This window comes from Pleurodeles waltl, chromosome 10, assembly GCF_031143425.1.
Source record: "Pleurodeles waltl isolate 20211129_DDA chromosome 10, aPleWal1.hap1.20221129, whole genome shotgun sequence".
NCBI lineage: Eukaryota > Metazoa > Chordata > Amphibia > Caudata > Salamandridae > Pleurodeles > Pleurodeles waltl.
In genome coordinates, this window is record NC_090449.1 from 29852290 (window position 1) to 29869382 (window position 17093).

The 17093-nt window shown below is 48.2% G+C and overlaps 1 protein-coding gene across 1 annotated transcript in view; it reads right to left on the bottom strand.

Annotated features, from left to right (window-relative positions):
- The window catches only part of PTPN18 (protein tyrosine phosphatase non-receptor type 18), a 266237-nt gene that overhangs the window by 41528 nt on the left and 207616 nt on the right, over positions 1-17093 (bottom strand). The window contains exon 13 of the mRNA XM_069209534.1: positions 15227-15597. Coding sequence (XP_069065635.1) covers positions 15227-15597 — 371 coding nt within the window. The remainder of the gene's footprint in view (positions 1-15226; positions 15598-17093) is intronic.

The following is a 17093-nucleotide window of genomic DNA, read 5'->3' on the forward strand; positions in this document are numbered from 1 at the left end:
TCAAAAGGTGGGCCCATGAGTCTTGTTAAGACGATGTTGAGGTTCCATGAAGGAACAGGTGGTGTTCTTGGTGGTATAATTCTTTTCAGGCCTTCCATAAACGCTTTAATGACAGGTATCCTAAATAGTGAAGTTGAATGGGTAATTTGCAGGTATGCAGATATTGCTGCGAGGTGTATCTTTATGGAAGAGAAGGCTAGATTTGATTTTTGTAAATGTAGGAAGTATCCCACTATATCCTTTGGAGATGCATGTAATGGTTTAACTTGATTATTATGGCAGTAGCAAACAAATCTTTTCCATTTGCTTGCATAGCAGTGTCTAGTGGTAGGTTTCCTAGCTTGTTTTATGACCTCCATACATTCTTGTGTGAGGTGCAAGTGTCCGAATTCTAGGATTTCAGGAGCCAAATTGCTAGATTCAAAGATGCTGGATTTGGATGTCTGATCTGTTGTTTGTGTTGTGTTAACAGATCTGGGTTGTTGGGTAGTTTGACATGAGGTACTACTGACAGGTCTAGTAGTGTCGTGTACCAAGGTTGCCTTGCCCATGTTGGTGCTATTAGTATGAGTTTGAGTTTGTTTTGACTCAACCTGTTTACTACATATGGAAGGAGAGGGAGAGGGGGAAAAGCGTATGCAAAGATCCCTGACCAGTTCATCCATAGAGCATTGCCTTGGGATTGATCTTGTGGGTACCTGGATGCGAAGTTTTGGCATTTTGAGTTTTCCTTTGTTGCAAATAGATCTATTTGAGGTGTCCCCCAAACTTGAAAGTAATTGTTTAGTATTTGGGGGTGAATTTCCCATTCGTGGGTTTGTTGGTGATCTCGAGAGAGATTGTCTGCCAACTGGTTCTGAATCCCTGGAATAAATTGTGCTATTAGGCGAATGTGGTTGTGATTCGCCCAATGCCATATTTTCTGTGTTAGGAGGCACAACTGTGTCGAGTGTGTCCCTCCTTGTTTGTTTAGATAATACATTGTTGTCTGTTTTGATAAGAATGTATTTTTGGGTTATTATGGGTTGAAATGCTTTCAGCGCTAGAAATACTGCTAACATTTCCAAGTGATTTATGTGAAACTGTCTCTGATGTATGTTCCATTGTCCTTGGATGCTGTGTTGATTGAGGTGTGCTCCCCACCCTGTCATGGAAGCATCTGTTGTTATGACGTATTGTGGCACTGGGTCTTGGAAAGGCCGCCCTCGGTTTAAATTTGTACTGTTCCACCATAGAAGCGTATGTTTGGCGGTCTATCAACACCAGATCTAGAAGTTGACCCTGTGCTTGTGACCATTGTGATGCTAGGCACTGTTGTAAGGGCTGCATGTGCAATCTTGCGTTTGGGACAATGGCTATGCATGAAGACATCATGCCTAGTAGTTTCATTACCATTCTGACTTGTATCTTTTGTGTTGGATACATGGCCTGTATTACTTTGTGAAATGTTTGAACCCGTTGTGGACTTGGAGTGGCAATCCCCTTTGCTGTGTTGATTGTCGCTCCTAAGTATTGCTGTGTTTGACACGGCAAAAGGTGTGACTTTGCGTAGTTGATGGAGAAACCTAGCCTGTGAAGGGTTTGTTTGACATATTTTGTGTGGTGTGAACACTGTTTTAGCGTATTGGTTTTGATTAACCAGTCGTCTAAGTACGGGAACACATGTATTTGCTGCCTTCTGATATGTGCAGCTACTACTGCCAGGCATTTTGTAAAAACTCTTGGCGCAGTTGTTATTCCGAATGGCAACACTTTGAATTGGTAATGTATTCCTTGGAATACGAACCTTAGGTATTTCCTGTGTGAAGGATGTATTGGTATATGGAAATACGCATCTTTTAGATCTAATGTTGTCATGTAGTCTTGCTGTTTGAGCAGTGGGATTACGTCTTGTAACGTGACCATGTGAAAGTGGTCTGATTTTATGTAGGTATTTAGTGTTCTGAGATCTAATATTGGTCTCAGAGTTTTGTCCTTTTTGGGTATTAGAAAGTACAGTGAGTAAACTCCTGTGTTTTCTTGTTGAATTGGTACTAATTCTATTGCGTCCTTTTGTAGCAATGCTTGAACTTCTAGTCCTAGAAGATCTATATGTTGTTTTGACATATTGTGTGTTTTCGGTGGGACGTTTGGAGGGAATTGGCGAAATTCTATGCAATAACCATGCTGGATAATTGCTAAGACCCAAGTGTCTGTTGTTATTTCCTCCCAAAGTTTGTAAAATTGTCTTAGTCTTCCCCCCCCACAGGTGTTATGTGATGGGGGTGTGAGACTTGTGAGTCACTGTTTATTTTGAGGGGTTTTGGGGCCTTGGAATTTCTCGATTTTTTGGGAATTGGCCCCCTCTATATTGCCCCCGAAAACCTCCCCTCTGATATTGACCCTGGTAAGTAGGCCTTGTTTGTGAGGTTGTGGTTTCTGTGGGTTGACCTCGAAACCCTCCCCTAAAAGGTGTTTTCCGAAATGTGCCTCTGCTCTGCGGGGAGTAGAGTGCGCCCATGGCTTTGGCTGTATCGGTGTCCTTTTTGAGTTTCTCAATGGCAGTGTCTAGCTCCGGCCCAAACAATTGCTGTTCATTAAATGGCATATTGAGCACAGCTTGCTGGATTTCCGGTTTGAACCCAGAAGTGCGCAGCCATGCGTGCCTTCGTATTGTGACTGCAGTGTTTATTGTCCTTGCAGCTGTATCTGCTGCATCCATGGAAGACCTTATCTGATTATTTGAGATACTTTGTCCCTCTTCCACCACCTGTTGCGCTCTTTTTTGGAACTCCTTGGGTAAGTGTTCGATGAAATGTTGCATTTCATCCCAATGAGCCCTGTCGTATTGTAAAGAAATGGCTCCCTGTTGCAGTTACCCCCCACTTTTTGCCTGATACTGATGCTGACTTGACTGAGAAGTGTGCTGGGACCCTGCTAACCAGGCCCCAGCACCAGTGTTCCTTCACCTAAAATGTACCATTGTATCCACAATTGGCAGACCCTGGCATCCAGATAAGTCCCTTGTAACTGGTACTTCTAGTACCAAGGGCCCTGATGCCAAGGAAGGTCTCTAAGGGCTGCAGCATGTCTTATGCCACCCTGGAGACCTCTCACTCAGCACAGACACACTGCTTGCCAGCTTGTGTGTGCTAGTGAGGACAAAACGAGTAAGTCGACATGGCACTCCCCTCAGGGTGCCATGCCAGCCTCTCACTGCCTATGCAGTATAGGTAAGACACCCCTCTAGCAGGCCTTACAGCCCTAAGGCAGGGTGCACTATACCATAGGTGAGGGTACCAGTGCATGAGCATGGTACCCCTACAGTGTCTAAACAAAACCTTAGACATTGTAAGTGCAGGGTAGCCATAAGAGTATATGGTCTGGGAGTTCGTCAAACACGAACTCCACAGCACCATAATGGCTACACTGAAAACTGGGAAGTTTGGTATCAAACTTCTCAGCACAATAAATGCACACTGATGCCAGTGTACATTTTATTGCAAAACACACCCCAGAGGGCACCTTAGAGGTGCCCCCTGAAACTTAACCGACTGTCTGTGTAGGCTGACTAGTTCCAGCAGCCTGCCACACCAGAGACATGTTGCTGGCCCCATGGGGAGAGTGCCTTTGTCACTCTGAGGCCAGTAACAAAGCCTGCACTGGGTGGAGATGCTAACACCTCCCCCAGGCAGGAGCTGTAACACCTGGCGGTGAGCCTCAAAGGCTCACCCCTTTGTCACAGCCCAGCAGGGCACTCCAGCTTAGTGGAGTTGCCCGCCCCCTCCGGCCACGGCCCCCACTTTTGGCGGCAAGGCTGGAGGGAACAAAGAAAGCAACAAGGAGGAGTCACTGGCCAGTCAGGACAGCCCCTAAGGTGTCCTGAGCTGAAGTGCCTCTAACTTTTAGAAATCCACCATCTTGCAGATGGAGGATTCCCCCAATAGGGTTAGGATTGTGACCCCCTCCCCTTGGGAGGAGGCACAAAGAGGGTGTACCCACCCTCAGGGCTAGTAGCCATTGGCTACTAACCCCCCAGACCTAAACACGCCCTTAAATTTAGTATTTAAGGGCTACCCTGAACCCTAGAAAATTAGATTCCTGCAACTACAAGAAGAAGGACTGCCTAGCTGAAAACCCCTGCAGAGGAAGACCAGAAGACGACTACTGCCTTGGCTCCAGAAACTCACCGGCCTGTCTCCTGCCTTCCAAAGATCCTGCTCCAGCGACGCCTTCCAAAGGGACCAGCGACCTCGACATCCTCTGAGGACTGCCCCTGCTTCGAAAAGACAAGAAACTCCCGAGGACAGCGGACCTGCTCCAAGAAAGGCTGCAACTTTGTTTCCAGCAGCTTTAAAGAACCCTGCAAGCTCCCCGCAAAAGGTGTGAGACTTGCAACACTGCACCCGGCGACCCCGACTCGGCTGGTGGCGATCCAACACCTCAGGAGGGACCCCAGGACTACTCTAAGACTGTGAGTACAAAAACCTGTCCCCCCTGAGCCCCCACAGCGCCGCCTGCAGAGGGAATCCCGAGGCTTCCCCTGACCGCGACTCTTTGAATCCTAAGTCCCGACACCTGGGAGAGACCCTGCACCCGCAGCCCCCAGGACCCGAAGGACCGGACTTTCACTGGAGGAGTGACCCCCAGGAGTCCCTCTCCCTTGACCAAGTGGAGGTTTCCCCGAGGAACCCCCCCCTTGCCTGCCTGCAGCGCTGAAGAGATCCCTAGATCTCCCATTGACTTCCATTACAAACCCGACGCTTGTTTCTACACTGCACCCGGCCGCCCCCGCGCTGCTGAGGGTGAAATTCCTCTGTGGGCTTGTGTCCCCCCCGGTGCCCTACAAAACCCCCCTGGTCTGCCCTCCGAAGACGCGGGTACTTACCTGCAAGCAGACCGGAACCGGGGCACCCCCTTCTCTCCATTCTAGCCTATGTGTTTTGGGCACCACTTTGAACTCTGCACCTGACCGGCCCTGAGCTGCTGGTGTGGTGACTTTGGGGTTGCTCTGAACCCCCAACGGTGGGCTACCTTGGACCAAGAACTGAACCCTGTAAGTGTCTTACTTACCTGGTAAAACTAACAAATACTTACCTCCCCTAGGAACTGTGAAAATTGCACTAAGTGTCCACTTTTAAAACAGCTATTTGTGAATAACTTGAAAAGTATACATGCAATTTTTATGATTTGAAGTTCCTAAAGTACTTACCTGCAATACCTTTCGAATGAGCTATTACATGTAGAATTTGAACCTGTGGTTCTTAAAATAAACTAAGAAAAGATATTTTTCTATATAAAAACCTATTGGCTGGATTTGTCTCTGAGTGTGTGTACCTCATTTATTGTCTATGTGTATGTACAACAAATGCTTAACACTACTCCTTGGATAAGCCTACTGCTCGACCACACTACCACAAAATAGAGCATTAGTATTATCTATTTTTACCACTATTTTACCTCTAAGGGGAACCCTTGGACTCTGTGCATGCTATTCCTTACTTTGAAATAGCACATACAGAGCCAACTTCCTACATTGGTGGCAGCGGTGGGATACAAGACTTTGCATTTGCTGGACTACTCAGCCAATACCTGATCACACGACAAATTCCAAAATTGTCATTAGAAATAGATTTTTGCAATTTGAAAAGTTTTCTAAATTCTTAAAAGTCCTGCTAGGGCCTTGTGTGTTAAGTCCCTGTTTAGCATTTCTTTTAGAGTTTAAAAGTTTGTAAAAGTTTGAATTAGATTCTAGAACCAGTTGTAGATTCTTAAAAAGTATTCCAACTTTTAGAAGCAAAATGTCTAGCACAGATGTGACTGTGGTGGAACTCGACACCACACCTTACCTCCATCTTAAGATGAGGGAGCTAAGGTCACTCTGTAAAATAAAGAAAATAACAATGGGCCCCAAACCTACCAAAATACAGCTCCAGGAGCTTTTGGCAGAGTTTGAAAAGGCCAACCCCTCTGAGGGTGGCAACTCAGAGGAAGAGGATAGTGACTTGGAGGACAATTCCCCCCTACCAGTCCTATCTAGGGAGAACAGGGTCCCTCAAACCCTGACTCCAAAAATAATAGTCAGAGATGCTGGTTCCCTCACAAGAGAGACCAACACCTCTGAAATCACTGAGGATAACTCCAGTGAAGATGACCCCCTGTTAGCCAGGATGGTCAAAAGATTGGCTTTGGAAAAGCAGCTCCTAGCCATAGAAAGGGAAAGAAAAGAGATGGGCCTAGGTCCCATCGATGGTGGCAGCAACTTAAATAGGGTCAGAGATTCTCCTGACATCCTAAAAATCCCCAAAGGGATTGTAACAAAATATGAAGATGGTGATGACATCACCAAATGGTTCACAGCTTTTGAGAGGGCTTGTGTAACCAGAAAAGTGAACAGATCTCACTGGGGTGCTCTCCTTTGGGAAATGTTCACTGGAAAGTGTAGGGATAGACTCCTCACACTCTCTGGAAAAGATGCAGAATCTTATGACCTCATGAAGGGTACCCTGATTGAGGGCTTTGGATTCTCCACTGAGGAGTATAGAATTAGATTCAGGGGGGCTCAAAAATCCTCGAGCCAGACCTGGGTTGATTTTGTAGACTACTCAGTAAAAACACTAGATGGTTGGTTAACTGGAAATGAAGTGTGTGACTATGTTGGGCTTTATAATTTGTTTATGAAAGAACACATTTTAAGTAACTGCTTCAATGAAAAGTTGCATCAGTATCTGGTAGACCTAGGTCCAATTTCTCCCCAAGAATTGGGAAAGAAGGCAGACCACTGGGTCAAGACTAGGGTAACCAAAACTTCCACTGGGGGTGACCAAAAGAAAGGGGTTACAAAAACTCCCCAGGAGAAAGTGGGTGACACTAGAAACAAAGAAAAAGAGTCCTCTGTAGGCCCCCAAAAACCAGAACAGGTGGGTGGGCCCCAAGACACAACCCAAAACAAAGGTGGGTACCAGGGTAAGAACTGGGATGCCACTAAGGCATGGTGCCACAACTGTAAACAGTCTGGGCACCACACCAAGGACACTTCTTGTCCCAAAAACAAACCCCAGAACAAGATTCCAGGGGTAACCAGTGTAGCCATGGGAGATGACTCCTCAGATGAGGAGGTCTTCATAGCCTTCAACTGGAAACAGGGCCCAACAGGTGAGTTGGAGATTCCAGAGGGAAGTAGACACTTCCACCACCTACTGGTGAATGGAATCCCAACCACTGCCCTGAGAGACACTTGTGCCAGTCACACTATTGTGCATGACAGGCTGGTGCTCTCAAACCAGTACATCCCAGGTGAGACTGCCAGGGTAAGAGTTAGCCTAGACAGGGTCACTAAGAGGCCTGTGGCTTTAGTACCCATAGAAGTGGGTGGCACTCTTAGCTGGAGAAGGGTAGTAGTCAGTACAGACCTCCCCCTTGATTGTCTCCTTGGAAATGACTACCCAGAGGTTAGTCAGAGCCCAAGAGAGGAACTGGTCCAGTGCCAGTCCTCTCCCAAGGATTCTGGAAGTCCTGCCTCTGCAGTAAATGCAAGCAGGCCCCAGAAGAAGAAGAAAAGAAAACAGAGTAGGAAGGGTGGACAACCTTTAGCCAAGGTTACAGCAAGCCAGGGAGATTCTGCTCCAGTAGGGGAGAACTCCAAAAATGGCCCTGATAAAGTCCAACCTGACCCACAAGAAGTCCTGGCTAGTCAGGCAACTGTTAAACCTGAGTGGGTGGCTCCTCAGCTAACAGAAGAAAGAGTGGAAGAAGGGTGTTTACTACAAAATGTGGTAACCCCCCACTCTAATACAGCAGACAGGCACCCTGAACCCAAAGAAGCCTGTAACTTAGCCCCTTCCCCTGTAGGTGAAGAGCTAAAGGTGTGGTTCTGGGCACTGACAGCTGTCAGTGGCCTCTGCTGGGTGTTAGCCTTTATGGCTGCACTATCCTTGGCATGGTGGTCAGACCCCATGCCAAATAGCAAGTTAGGCCCCCTGACCCTGTTGGTCATGGTGGGGTTACTCCAGCTCTGGGTAACCTCTTTGGGTAAGCTAGGGATGACCCTGGCTAAGATAAGATTAGCAGAGGTGGATACCTCTAAACCCAAAATAAAAAGAATGGGTGGAGACATTGAAGAGGCACACAAGAGGCAATTCAGACTAGGTCCTATCACTGTGGAAGTGGGTCAGTTCCCCAAAGGGAATGACCTGAACAGAAGGATGTAAGGCAGAGTAGGCCCTGCAACTAACCAGCCTATTTCTCCTACTCTTCCTCGCCTGACAGACTAGGAAGACTCTCCCAGCTTGGGCTGAGTCTCCTGGCCTGTGGGCTGGGGGGGGCTTGTGTAAAGAAATGGCTCCCTGTTGCAGTTACCCCCCACTTTTTGCCTGATACTGATGCTGACTTGACTGAGAAGTGTGCTGGGACCCTGCTAACCAGGCCCCAGCACCAGTGTTCCTTCACCTAAAATGTACCATTGTATCCACAATTGGCAGACCCTGGCATCCAGATAAGTCCCTTGTAACTGGTACTTCTAGTACCAAGGGCCCTGATGCCAAGGAAGGTCTCTAAGGGCTGCAGCATGTCTTATGCCACCCTGGAGACCTCTCACTCAGCACAGACACACTGCTTGCCAGCTTGTGTGTGCTAGTGAGGACAAAACGAGTAAGTCGACATGGCACTCCCCTCAGGGTGCCATGCCAGCCTCTCACTGCCTATGCAGTATAGGTAAGACACCCCTCTAGCAGGCCTTACAGCCCTAAGGCAGGGTGCACTATACCATAGGTGAGGGTACCAGTGCATGAGCATGGTACCCCTACAGTGTCTAAACAAAACCTTAGACATTGTAAGTGCAGGGTAGCCATAAGAGTATATGGTCTGGGAGTTCGTCAAACACGAACTCCACAGCACCATAATGGCTACACTGAAAACTGGGAAGTTTGGTATCAAACTTCTCAGCACAATAAATGCACACTGATGCCAGTGTACATTTTATTGCAAAACACACCCCAGAGGGCACCTTAGAGGTGCCCCCTGAAACTTAACCGACTGTCTGTGTAGGCTGACTAGTTCCAGCAGCCTGCCACACCAGAGACATGTTGCTGGCCCCATGGGGAGAGTGCCTTTGTCACTCTGAGGCCAGTAACAAAGCCTGCACTGGGTGGAGATGCTAACACCTCCCCCAGGCAGGAGCTGTAACACCTGGCGGTGAGCCTCAAAGGCTCACCCCTTTGTCACAGCCCAGCAGGGCACTCCAGCTTAGTGGAGTTGCCCGCCCCCTCCGGCCACGGCCCCCACTTTTGGCGGCAAGGCTGGAGGGAACAAAGAAAGCAACAAGGAGGAGTCACTGGCCAGTCAGGACAGCCCCTAAGGTGTCCTGAGCTGAAGTGCCTCTAACTTTTAGAAATCCTCCATCTTGCAGATGGAGGATTCCCCCAATAGGGTTAGGATTGTGACCCCCTCCCCTTGGGAGGAGGCACAAAGAGGGTGTACCCACCCTCAGGGCTAGTAGCCATTGGCTACTAACCCCCCAGACCTAAACACGCCCTTAAATTTAGTATTTAAGGGCTACCCTGAACCCTAGAAAATTAGATTCCTGCAACTACAAGAAGAAGGACTGCCTAGCTGAAAACCCCTGCAGAGGAAGACCAGAAGACGACTACTGCCTTGGCTCCAGAAACTCACCGGCCTGTCTCCTGCCTTCCAAAGATCCTGCTCCAGCGACGCCTTCCAAAGGGACCAGCGACCTCGACATCCTCTGAGGACTGCCCCTGCTTCGAAAAGACAAGAAACTCCCGAGGACAGCGGACCTGCTCCAAGAAAGGCTGCAACTTTGTTTCCAGCAGCTTTAAAGAACCCTGCAAGCTCCCCGCAAAAGGTGTGAGACTTGCAACACTGCACCCGGCGACCCCGACTCGGCTGGTGGCGATCCAACACCTCAGGAGGGACCCCAGGACTACTCTAAGACTGTGAGTACAAAAACCTGTCCCCCCTGAGCCCCCACAGCGCCGCCTGCAGAGGGAATCCCGAGGCTTCCCCTGACCGCGACTCTTTGAATCCTAAGTCCCGACACCTGGGAGAGACCCTGCACCCGCAGCCCCCAGGACCCGAAGGACCGGACTTTCACTGGAGGAGTGACCCCCAGGAGTCCCTCTCCCTTGACCAAGTGGAGGTTTCCCCGAGGAACCCCCCCCCTTGCCTGCCTGCAGCGCTGAAGAGATCCCTAGATCTCCCATTGACTTCCATTACAAACCCGACGCTTGTTTCTACACTGCACCCGGCCGCCCCCGCGCTGCTGAGGGTGAAATTCCTCTGTGGGCTTGTGTCCCCCCCCGTGCCCTACAAAACCCCCCTGGTCTGCCCTCCGAAGACGCGGGTACTTACCTGCAAGCAGACCGGAACCGGGGCACCCCCTTCTCTCCATTCTAGCCTATGTGTTTTGGGCACCACTTTGAACTCTGCACCTGACCGGCCCTGAGCTGCTGGTGTGGTGACTTTGGGGTTGCTCTGAACCCCCAACGGTGGGCTACCTTGGACCAAGAACTGAACCCTGTAAGTGTCTTACTTACCTGGTAAAACTAACAAATACTTACCTCCCCTAGGAACTGTGAAAATTGCACTAAGTGTCCACTTTTAAAACAGCTATTTGTGAATAACTTGAAAAGTATACATGCAATTTTTATGATTTGAAGTTCCTAAAGTACTTACCTGCAATACCTTTCGAATGAGCTATTACATGTAGAATTTGAACCTGTGGTTCTTAAAATAAACTAAGAAAAGATATTTTTCTATATAAAAACCTATTGGCTGGATTTGTCTCTGAGTGTGTGTACCTCATTTATTGTCTATGTGTATGTACAACAAATGCTTAACACTACTCCTTGGATAAGCCTACTGCTCGACCACACTACCACAAAATAGAGCATTAGTATTATCTATTTTTACCACTATTTTACCTCTAAGGGGAACCCTTGGACTCTGTGCATGCTATTCCTTACTTTGAAATAGCACATACAGAGCCAACTTCCTACACGTATCTTGCCAAAAGTGCTTGTGAATTGATTTGCTGCTTGTGCTGCAACCCTTTTTCCCGCAGCATCAAACTTGCGGCTCTCCTTGTCTGGAGGTGGTGCGTCGCCTGAGGTATGAGAGTTGGCTCTCTTACGAGCTGCCCCCACAACTACTGAGTCTGGTGTTAGTTGTGTTGTAATATATATTGGATCTGTGGGCGGTGGCTTATACTTTTTCTCCACCCTTGGAGTTATGGCTCTGCCTTTAACTGGAGCCTGAAATATTTGTTTTGAATGTCTTAGCATTCCTGGGAGCATGGGAAGGCTTTGGTACTGGCTATGGGTGGAGGATAGGGTGTTAAAGAGAAAGTCATCCTCAATTGGTTCCGAATGTAAGGAGACATTGTGAAATTCGGCTGCCCTTGCGAACACCTGTGTATAGGATGTACTGTCCTCAGGTGGTGACGGTTTTGTAGGATAAGAGTCTGGGCTATTGTCAGACACTGGAGCATCGTAGAGGTCCCATGCATCGGGATCATCCTGACTCATTGTGGTATGAGCTGGTGAGTGCATTAGTGGTGGAGTTGTCGCTGGTGATGCATGTGTTGATGGTGGTGGAGAAGGTGGTGGGGTTGTTTTCTTTGCCACCTTTGCCTGTGGTTGCTTGTCCCCTTGTTGAAAGGCAAGTTTCCCCTTAATCTTGATTGGGGGAAGAGTGGTTATCTTCCCTGTGTCCTCATGAATATGAAGCCTTCTTTGCGTGTAGTCAGGCTCTACAGCTTGAAGCTCCTCTCCAAATCTATGTAATTGGGTGGTTAACCCTTGTTCCTCTGTATAGGAACTAGTTTTCGGCTCCGAGGCTGGATGTTTCGGGACCGAAACCTTTTCGGAAGTCTTTTTCGGCTCCGAAGAAATTTTCTTTGGTTTCGGCGCGGTGTCTCGGTGCCGAATCTCTTCGGTGCCGTTGTCTCTGTGCCGAAGTTTCTCAGAGCCACTGTCTCGGCTCCGAGGTTGCTGTGTGGCGGTATCACGACCGGAGTCGGAGGACTTCGACACCAGCATGCCCTTTTTTGGTGCCTTGGGTCGGTCACCTAGTTTTCGGGTTAAGCCATGGCCTGTTGGCGGTGGCGTCCCCTGGGCTTTTGTGGACTTTTCGTGAGTCCTTATTTTCGACGTCTTACTCACGGTTGTTGTTTCTTCGGCGTCAAGTTCTTCTGAATCCGACTCGTGGATGGAGAAAGCTTCTCCTTCCTCCTCGAACCGTTGTTGACCTGTCGGCGTGGACGCCATTTGTAATCTTCTGGCTCTTCGGTCTCTCAGCGTCTTCCTCGACTGAAACGCTCGACAGGCTTCACACGTATCCTCCTTGTGCTCGGGGGACAAGCACAAGTTACAGACCAGATGCTGATCCGTATACGGATATTTGTTATGGCATTTTGGACAGAAGCAGAACGGGGTCCGTTCCATCAGTCTTGAAGTCGCACGCGGTCGGGCCGACCAGGCCCCGACGGGGGATCGAAATTACCCCGAAGGGCCACCGGAGCTCTTCAAAATTCGGTGTCGATTTGTTCTAACTAGCCCGATACCGAACGCAACAATACCGACGTTTTTTTCCGAGATTCTAACTAACTTTCCGACCCGAAACACGGAGCGAAAAGGAACACGTCCGAACCCGATGGCGGAAAAAAAACTATCTAAGATGGAGTCAATGCCCATGCGCAATGGAATCGAAATGGGAGGAGTCCCTCGGTCTCGTGACTCGAAAAGGCTTCTTTGAAGAAAAACAACTTGTAACTCTCCGAGCCCAACACCAGACGGCGGACTGTGCACAGCATGTGTATCTGCAGCTACACATGCCATCGAACATTATATATATATATATATATATATATATATATATATATATATATATATATATATATATATATATATATATATATATTGCAGCATTTCTAGGCGGTGTCAGCGTACTTTACATTAAGCCAACCAAAGGAGAATAAAAAGCACTCTTTTACAAATAACTTTGAGTACCACATGAAAGTGAACATATGGATGAGACATGACATATAAGAGGGTGAAGGAGCTGTAAAGAGTCAGCATATTATCAATACGTTTCTCTTTTTTAAATTTGCATTTAGTTTAACTATATTGTACTGTTCATAAATCAATTAGTATTTTACTTTTGACATGCTGATATGAATGACTGTAGCCTAAACTTATTGAAATAAACACCCTGTTGTCTTCAGGCTGTGCCAATACTATGTTGTCTTAGATTATAAATAAAATCACTTTTTTTCTGTACTTTACATGGTGCGACTGTCAGTTCTTTATAGCGGCCACTGGTAGTGTTTTGGCTACAGACAGCTGTGTCTTAGAATTCTGAAACAGTCCCACGAGTTGCTGGGTTTCTGAATGGTTGACACAGCTTCTGACGGAGGGAAGTCAAGGGTCTTTCTAAATTTGAATGTCTCAGCGTGGCTCAGAGGAACCATGTCTCCTCCCACGCTGGATGAAAGCCACATAAATGACATGGGTGGTTTATCATGCGTCCACTTACTAATACCGGCTAGTAGTCTTTGGTTTGGCAGTAACTTTGGCAGAGGTGGCTACAACAACACTTGGGAATTATCCCAGAGATTCATCACTGCCAGGCAGTGGGTGAGTGCCAGAACCCCATCAACTGAGATACGTGACGGTGGGAGGAGTATTTGTACCCTCTGTTGGTCAGTTGACAAACTATGCTCCATGCTCCTGTAATGGTCACTTGAACTTGTCAGGAACCATTGAAATTACTAGAAGAAGATGCAAATTCTACAGGAACCAGTAGCCTGCAGAAGTTCTTGTGATGGGAGCTGATCCGAAACATAGGAGTTGAGGAAGATCAAGGATGGTGCTCCCCAAGACCGTAGCAATCGAAGATATTTAGGATTATTTCACAAACCCTGTAGACCTAAGGCGTGATCTCACATGGATAGTGTTTCGACTGGATTGCCACATTCCTTGACACGCGTGCCCCATGAGTAGAAGGGTAACCAGTTTGTTGTACCAAATGTACCAGGAGGAATATAGGTATCTCTTCAGGGCTGGAGTTCTGGGATGTGTTGTGTGGGAACTGGAGTTCCCCACTCTACTGTGTTGAGGGCGCGAACCTGTGAGGCCCTCTTTGCCCAGTAACCTAGTCAAATATCCACTGATGTAACGTACCCAGCATCACCCGGGGTAAATAGGATAAAAGGGATTCATGAAAAAGTGTCCTTGGGAACGGGCAGCTATTCGTAGAACGCAGAGAAGGAAGCAAAATATGAACAGAAGGCAGTAATCGAATTATGAAAATGTGTCAATGCCTAGGGTATTTTAATTCTGGGTGCAAGAGTTAGGCATGAGATCGGAGTTGTTTACAGGCACTGTTCTAACCCAGACCTCTGGAATTAATCACTGCAGAATGTAAGGTAGTCTGTTTAAACTGTTGGAAGGAAAGTGACCTAACTATGCAATCTAGCTGTAAAAACCGGAATCGAACACCCACAAACTAGACCCGAGTGGTAAGGGGAGCAGGGGGGGCTTCTGGGTGTGTTGAATGAATACTGGGGCTGTGCATTGTACTTTGGCCTCATGCTGTGAGGCTTTGGCACAACGTCTGATGTCCACCGCATGAGGGCGCTGTCCTTATTTTTGGAACTGGTAACAGAAGACACTGAATGTGTAGGGAAGAAGATCCCACATTCAACTCTACTAGGCATCTGACCTGCATTGCCCCTTGCTCTATAAATACTGGGCCCCTCTGCCCCCTCAACTCACCCAGTGCACTTCAGTCCAGACCCACAGAAATCCTTGCTATACCCACATAGCTCCTCCAACACATCTCTTCTCTGGCCTGCTGGTATTCCAATACGGGGACCCGTTAATGCACCCCAGTCCTGACCAGCAGGACTCCCACCATTCTAGTACTGAACCCCAACAATGCCCAGCCTGACCTGCAGCACCCACAGCTTCTCCAGTGCAAGGACTCCAGACCCACACAGGTGCTCGGTTCTATCCTGCAGTACCACTTCCGTTTCCGGTCTGCTCCTTCACTTCACAGTTTCATTCCAAGCACTAGTGTGCACGACCTGCAGATTCGTAGAGGGGCGACCCTCCTTCCCCGAGCCTGCATGGCGCCCCTCACTAGTCCCTTTTAGTCACAAGGCAGCACCAGGGCTTAAAGAGGGCGGCGATGCTGGTTGCCCGGTGCCTCGGTCCAGGCCCCACATTACCTGCTCCGCGGATGTAGAGGGTGGCATAGTTGTTCTCCGGCGGTTTTTCCTGGAAAGCGGGGGCCCCGGCTAAGGAGTAGTTGGGTGGGGCTGCCCAGCCGCCGTCCAGTGCTTGGCCCTCAGAAGGTGGGCTGGCGCACATCTTGGATTTGGGCCTCACGGCGCTGTACACGGGCGCCGCACTCGCCCCACCAGAGTTACTCTGGGGCCTTATGTTGTACTGAGCCGGCGTCGGTGGAGTGCGGGCTTCCATGGTGGCCGGGGAGCTGCCCACCCGAGGAGGGCCCGTGCGGACCTTGTTTACCACGGCGTAGGTCTCACTCATCTCCGTCCTGCGTCGCGGCGCCTGCTCCGAGGGAACCGAGGTACTTCTGGAGAGGAGGCCGTGGAAGCATCACCGGGAAAAGAAAGGGAACACATTTAGCACAACATATCAGTCAGAGTGGTTATTTACAACCAGGACTACGGCATTCATTGATTCACCGTTTCATAAGGTGCTCTAGATGTCTGTGGTCACCTCAAGCGCTACACTGTGAAAGAGAACTTGTGACAGTCCCAAGAGAAGACTCGCCCATGGCTGTCCATGAACCTCACTACCGGGGCCTCGGCTTCATTTTACTTAAAAGCATCACTTAGTGCAAACTTTTCACAATACACAGCCCCGCTGCAGGCACTCGGTGCAGTTCATTGTAAAAGCAACACAAAATCAACACCATTTTGTTTTTTTACAAAAATATATTCAAGACTTACATTTAAAGCATAGAAACAGTAGATAAATCCGTAGTTTTCTGGTGATAGGTAACCCCTGTGCAGTGTGCAAAAAGGACACACCAAACCGCTGCAAAAGGTGTGAAACAAAGATACAATTTTTTTCTTGTGTGTTTCTCAACAAACCGGCTGTAAGCTTCAATTAATGTTGCATAGTTCGCTTGTTGTTGACGATGTTTCGACCTGGTATGGATTTGTGGCTCTCATCAGGACAGAAGAAATACTGGGGTGTCTGAAATAGTTATTGAGTGTGTGGACTAACGATGACGGAAAATGACCTAAGACCATTCACTGCTCACGTGTGTTGCAACTACCTGTCTAGACCTCCAGAGCCACAGAGGGCGAGGTCACGGTGGTTCCACAACAGAAGTGCCCACCAGTGCAAGGAATGAAATCACACCCACACAGAGGTATCCATGCGCCTACGCTGTCAAAGGCAAACATTAGCTGTAAAAATGATGTAGTAAGGTGGGGTAGAAACTCGTGGAGTAAACAGACTTACCCCTGGTGATGTGGGGTCGTGGTAAGAGGCCAGTGGGAGAGAACCCACAAGGGTGGCGCTTGTCTATGCGCACTACACTGGGGTCACACACCACCAGAAAACGACGGATTCATGTATTCATTGCATGTTTTTGGTCTTGAATATGTTTTCGTAAAAAAATCTAAATGGTGTTCTTTTTGTGTTGCTTCTACAATGGTCTCCATTGAGTGCCTAAACCGACTGAGATCTACAGTGTGAAAGGCTTGCACTAAAGTATACCTATGAGAACCACTCTTTTCAGTCATCATTAACTACCCAGGCTCCCTCTGGGTTGAAGGGTCGTTTTCCAACAGTGTCCTTTTACTTAAAACCATAATAGAAAAGGGGTAATTTTCAGCGTCTCGCCTTGGAAACCTTTAATTCTTTGATGGGCCGGACCAGCCTTTTTATTGAAACATATCTACTTTCAAACATTAATTCGGACCGAAATAGTTTAGCAGAGAACCACCAGGACACCCACATACGAACTGTAAGATGACTAGTCAAACCACAGTCAAACTGCAGCCACCCGCCACGGACAAACCACACACAACCATGTTTGTCACTAAAGAGAGAAGG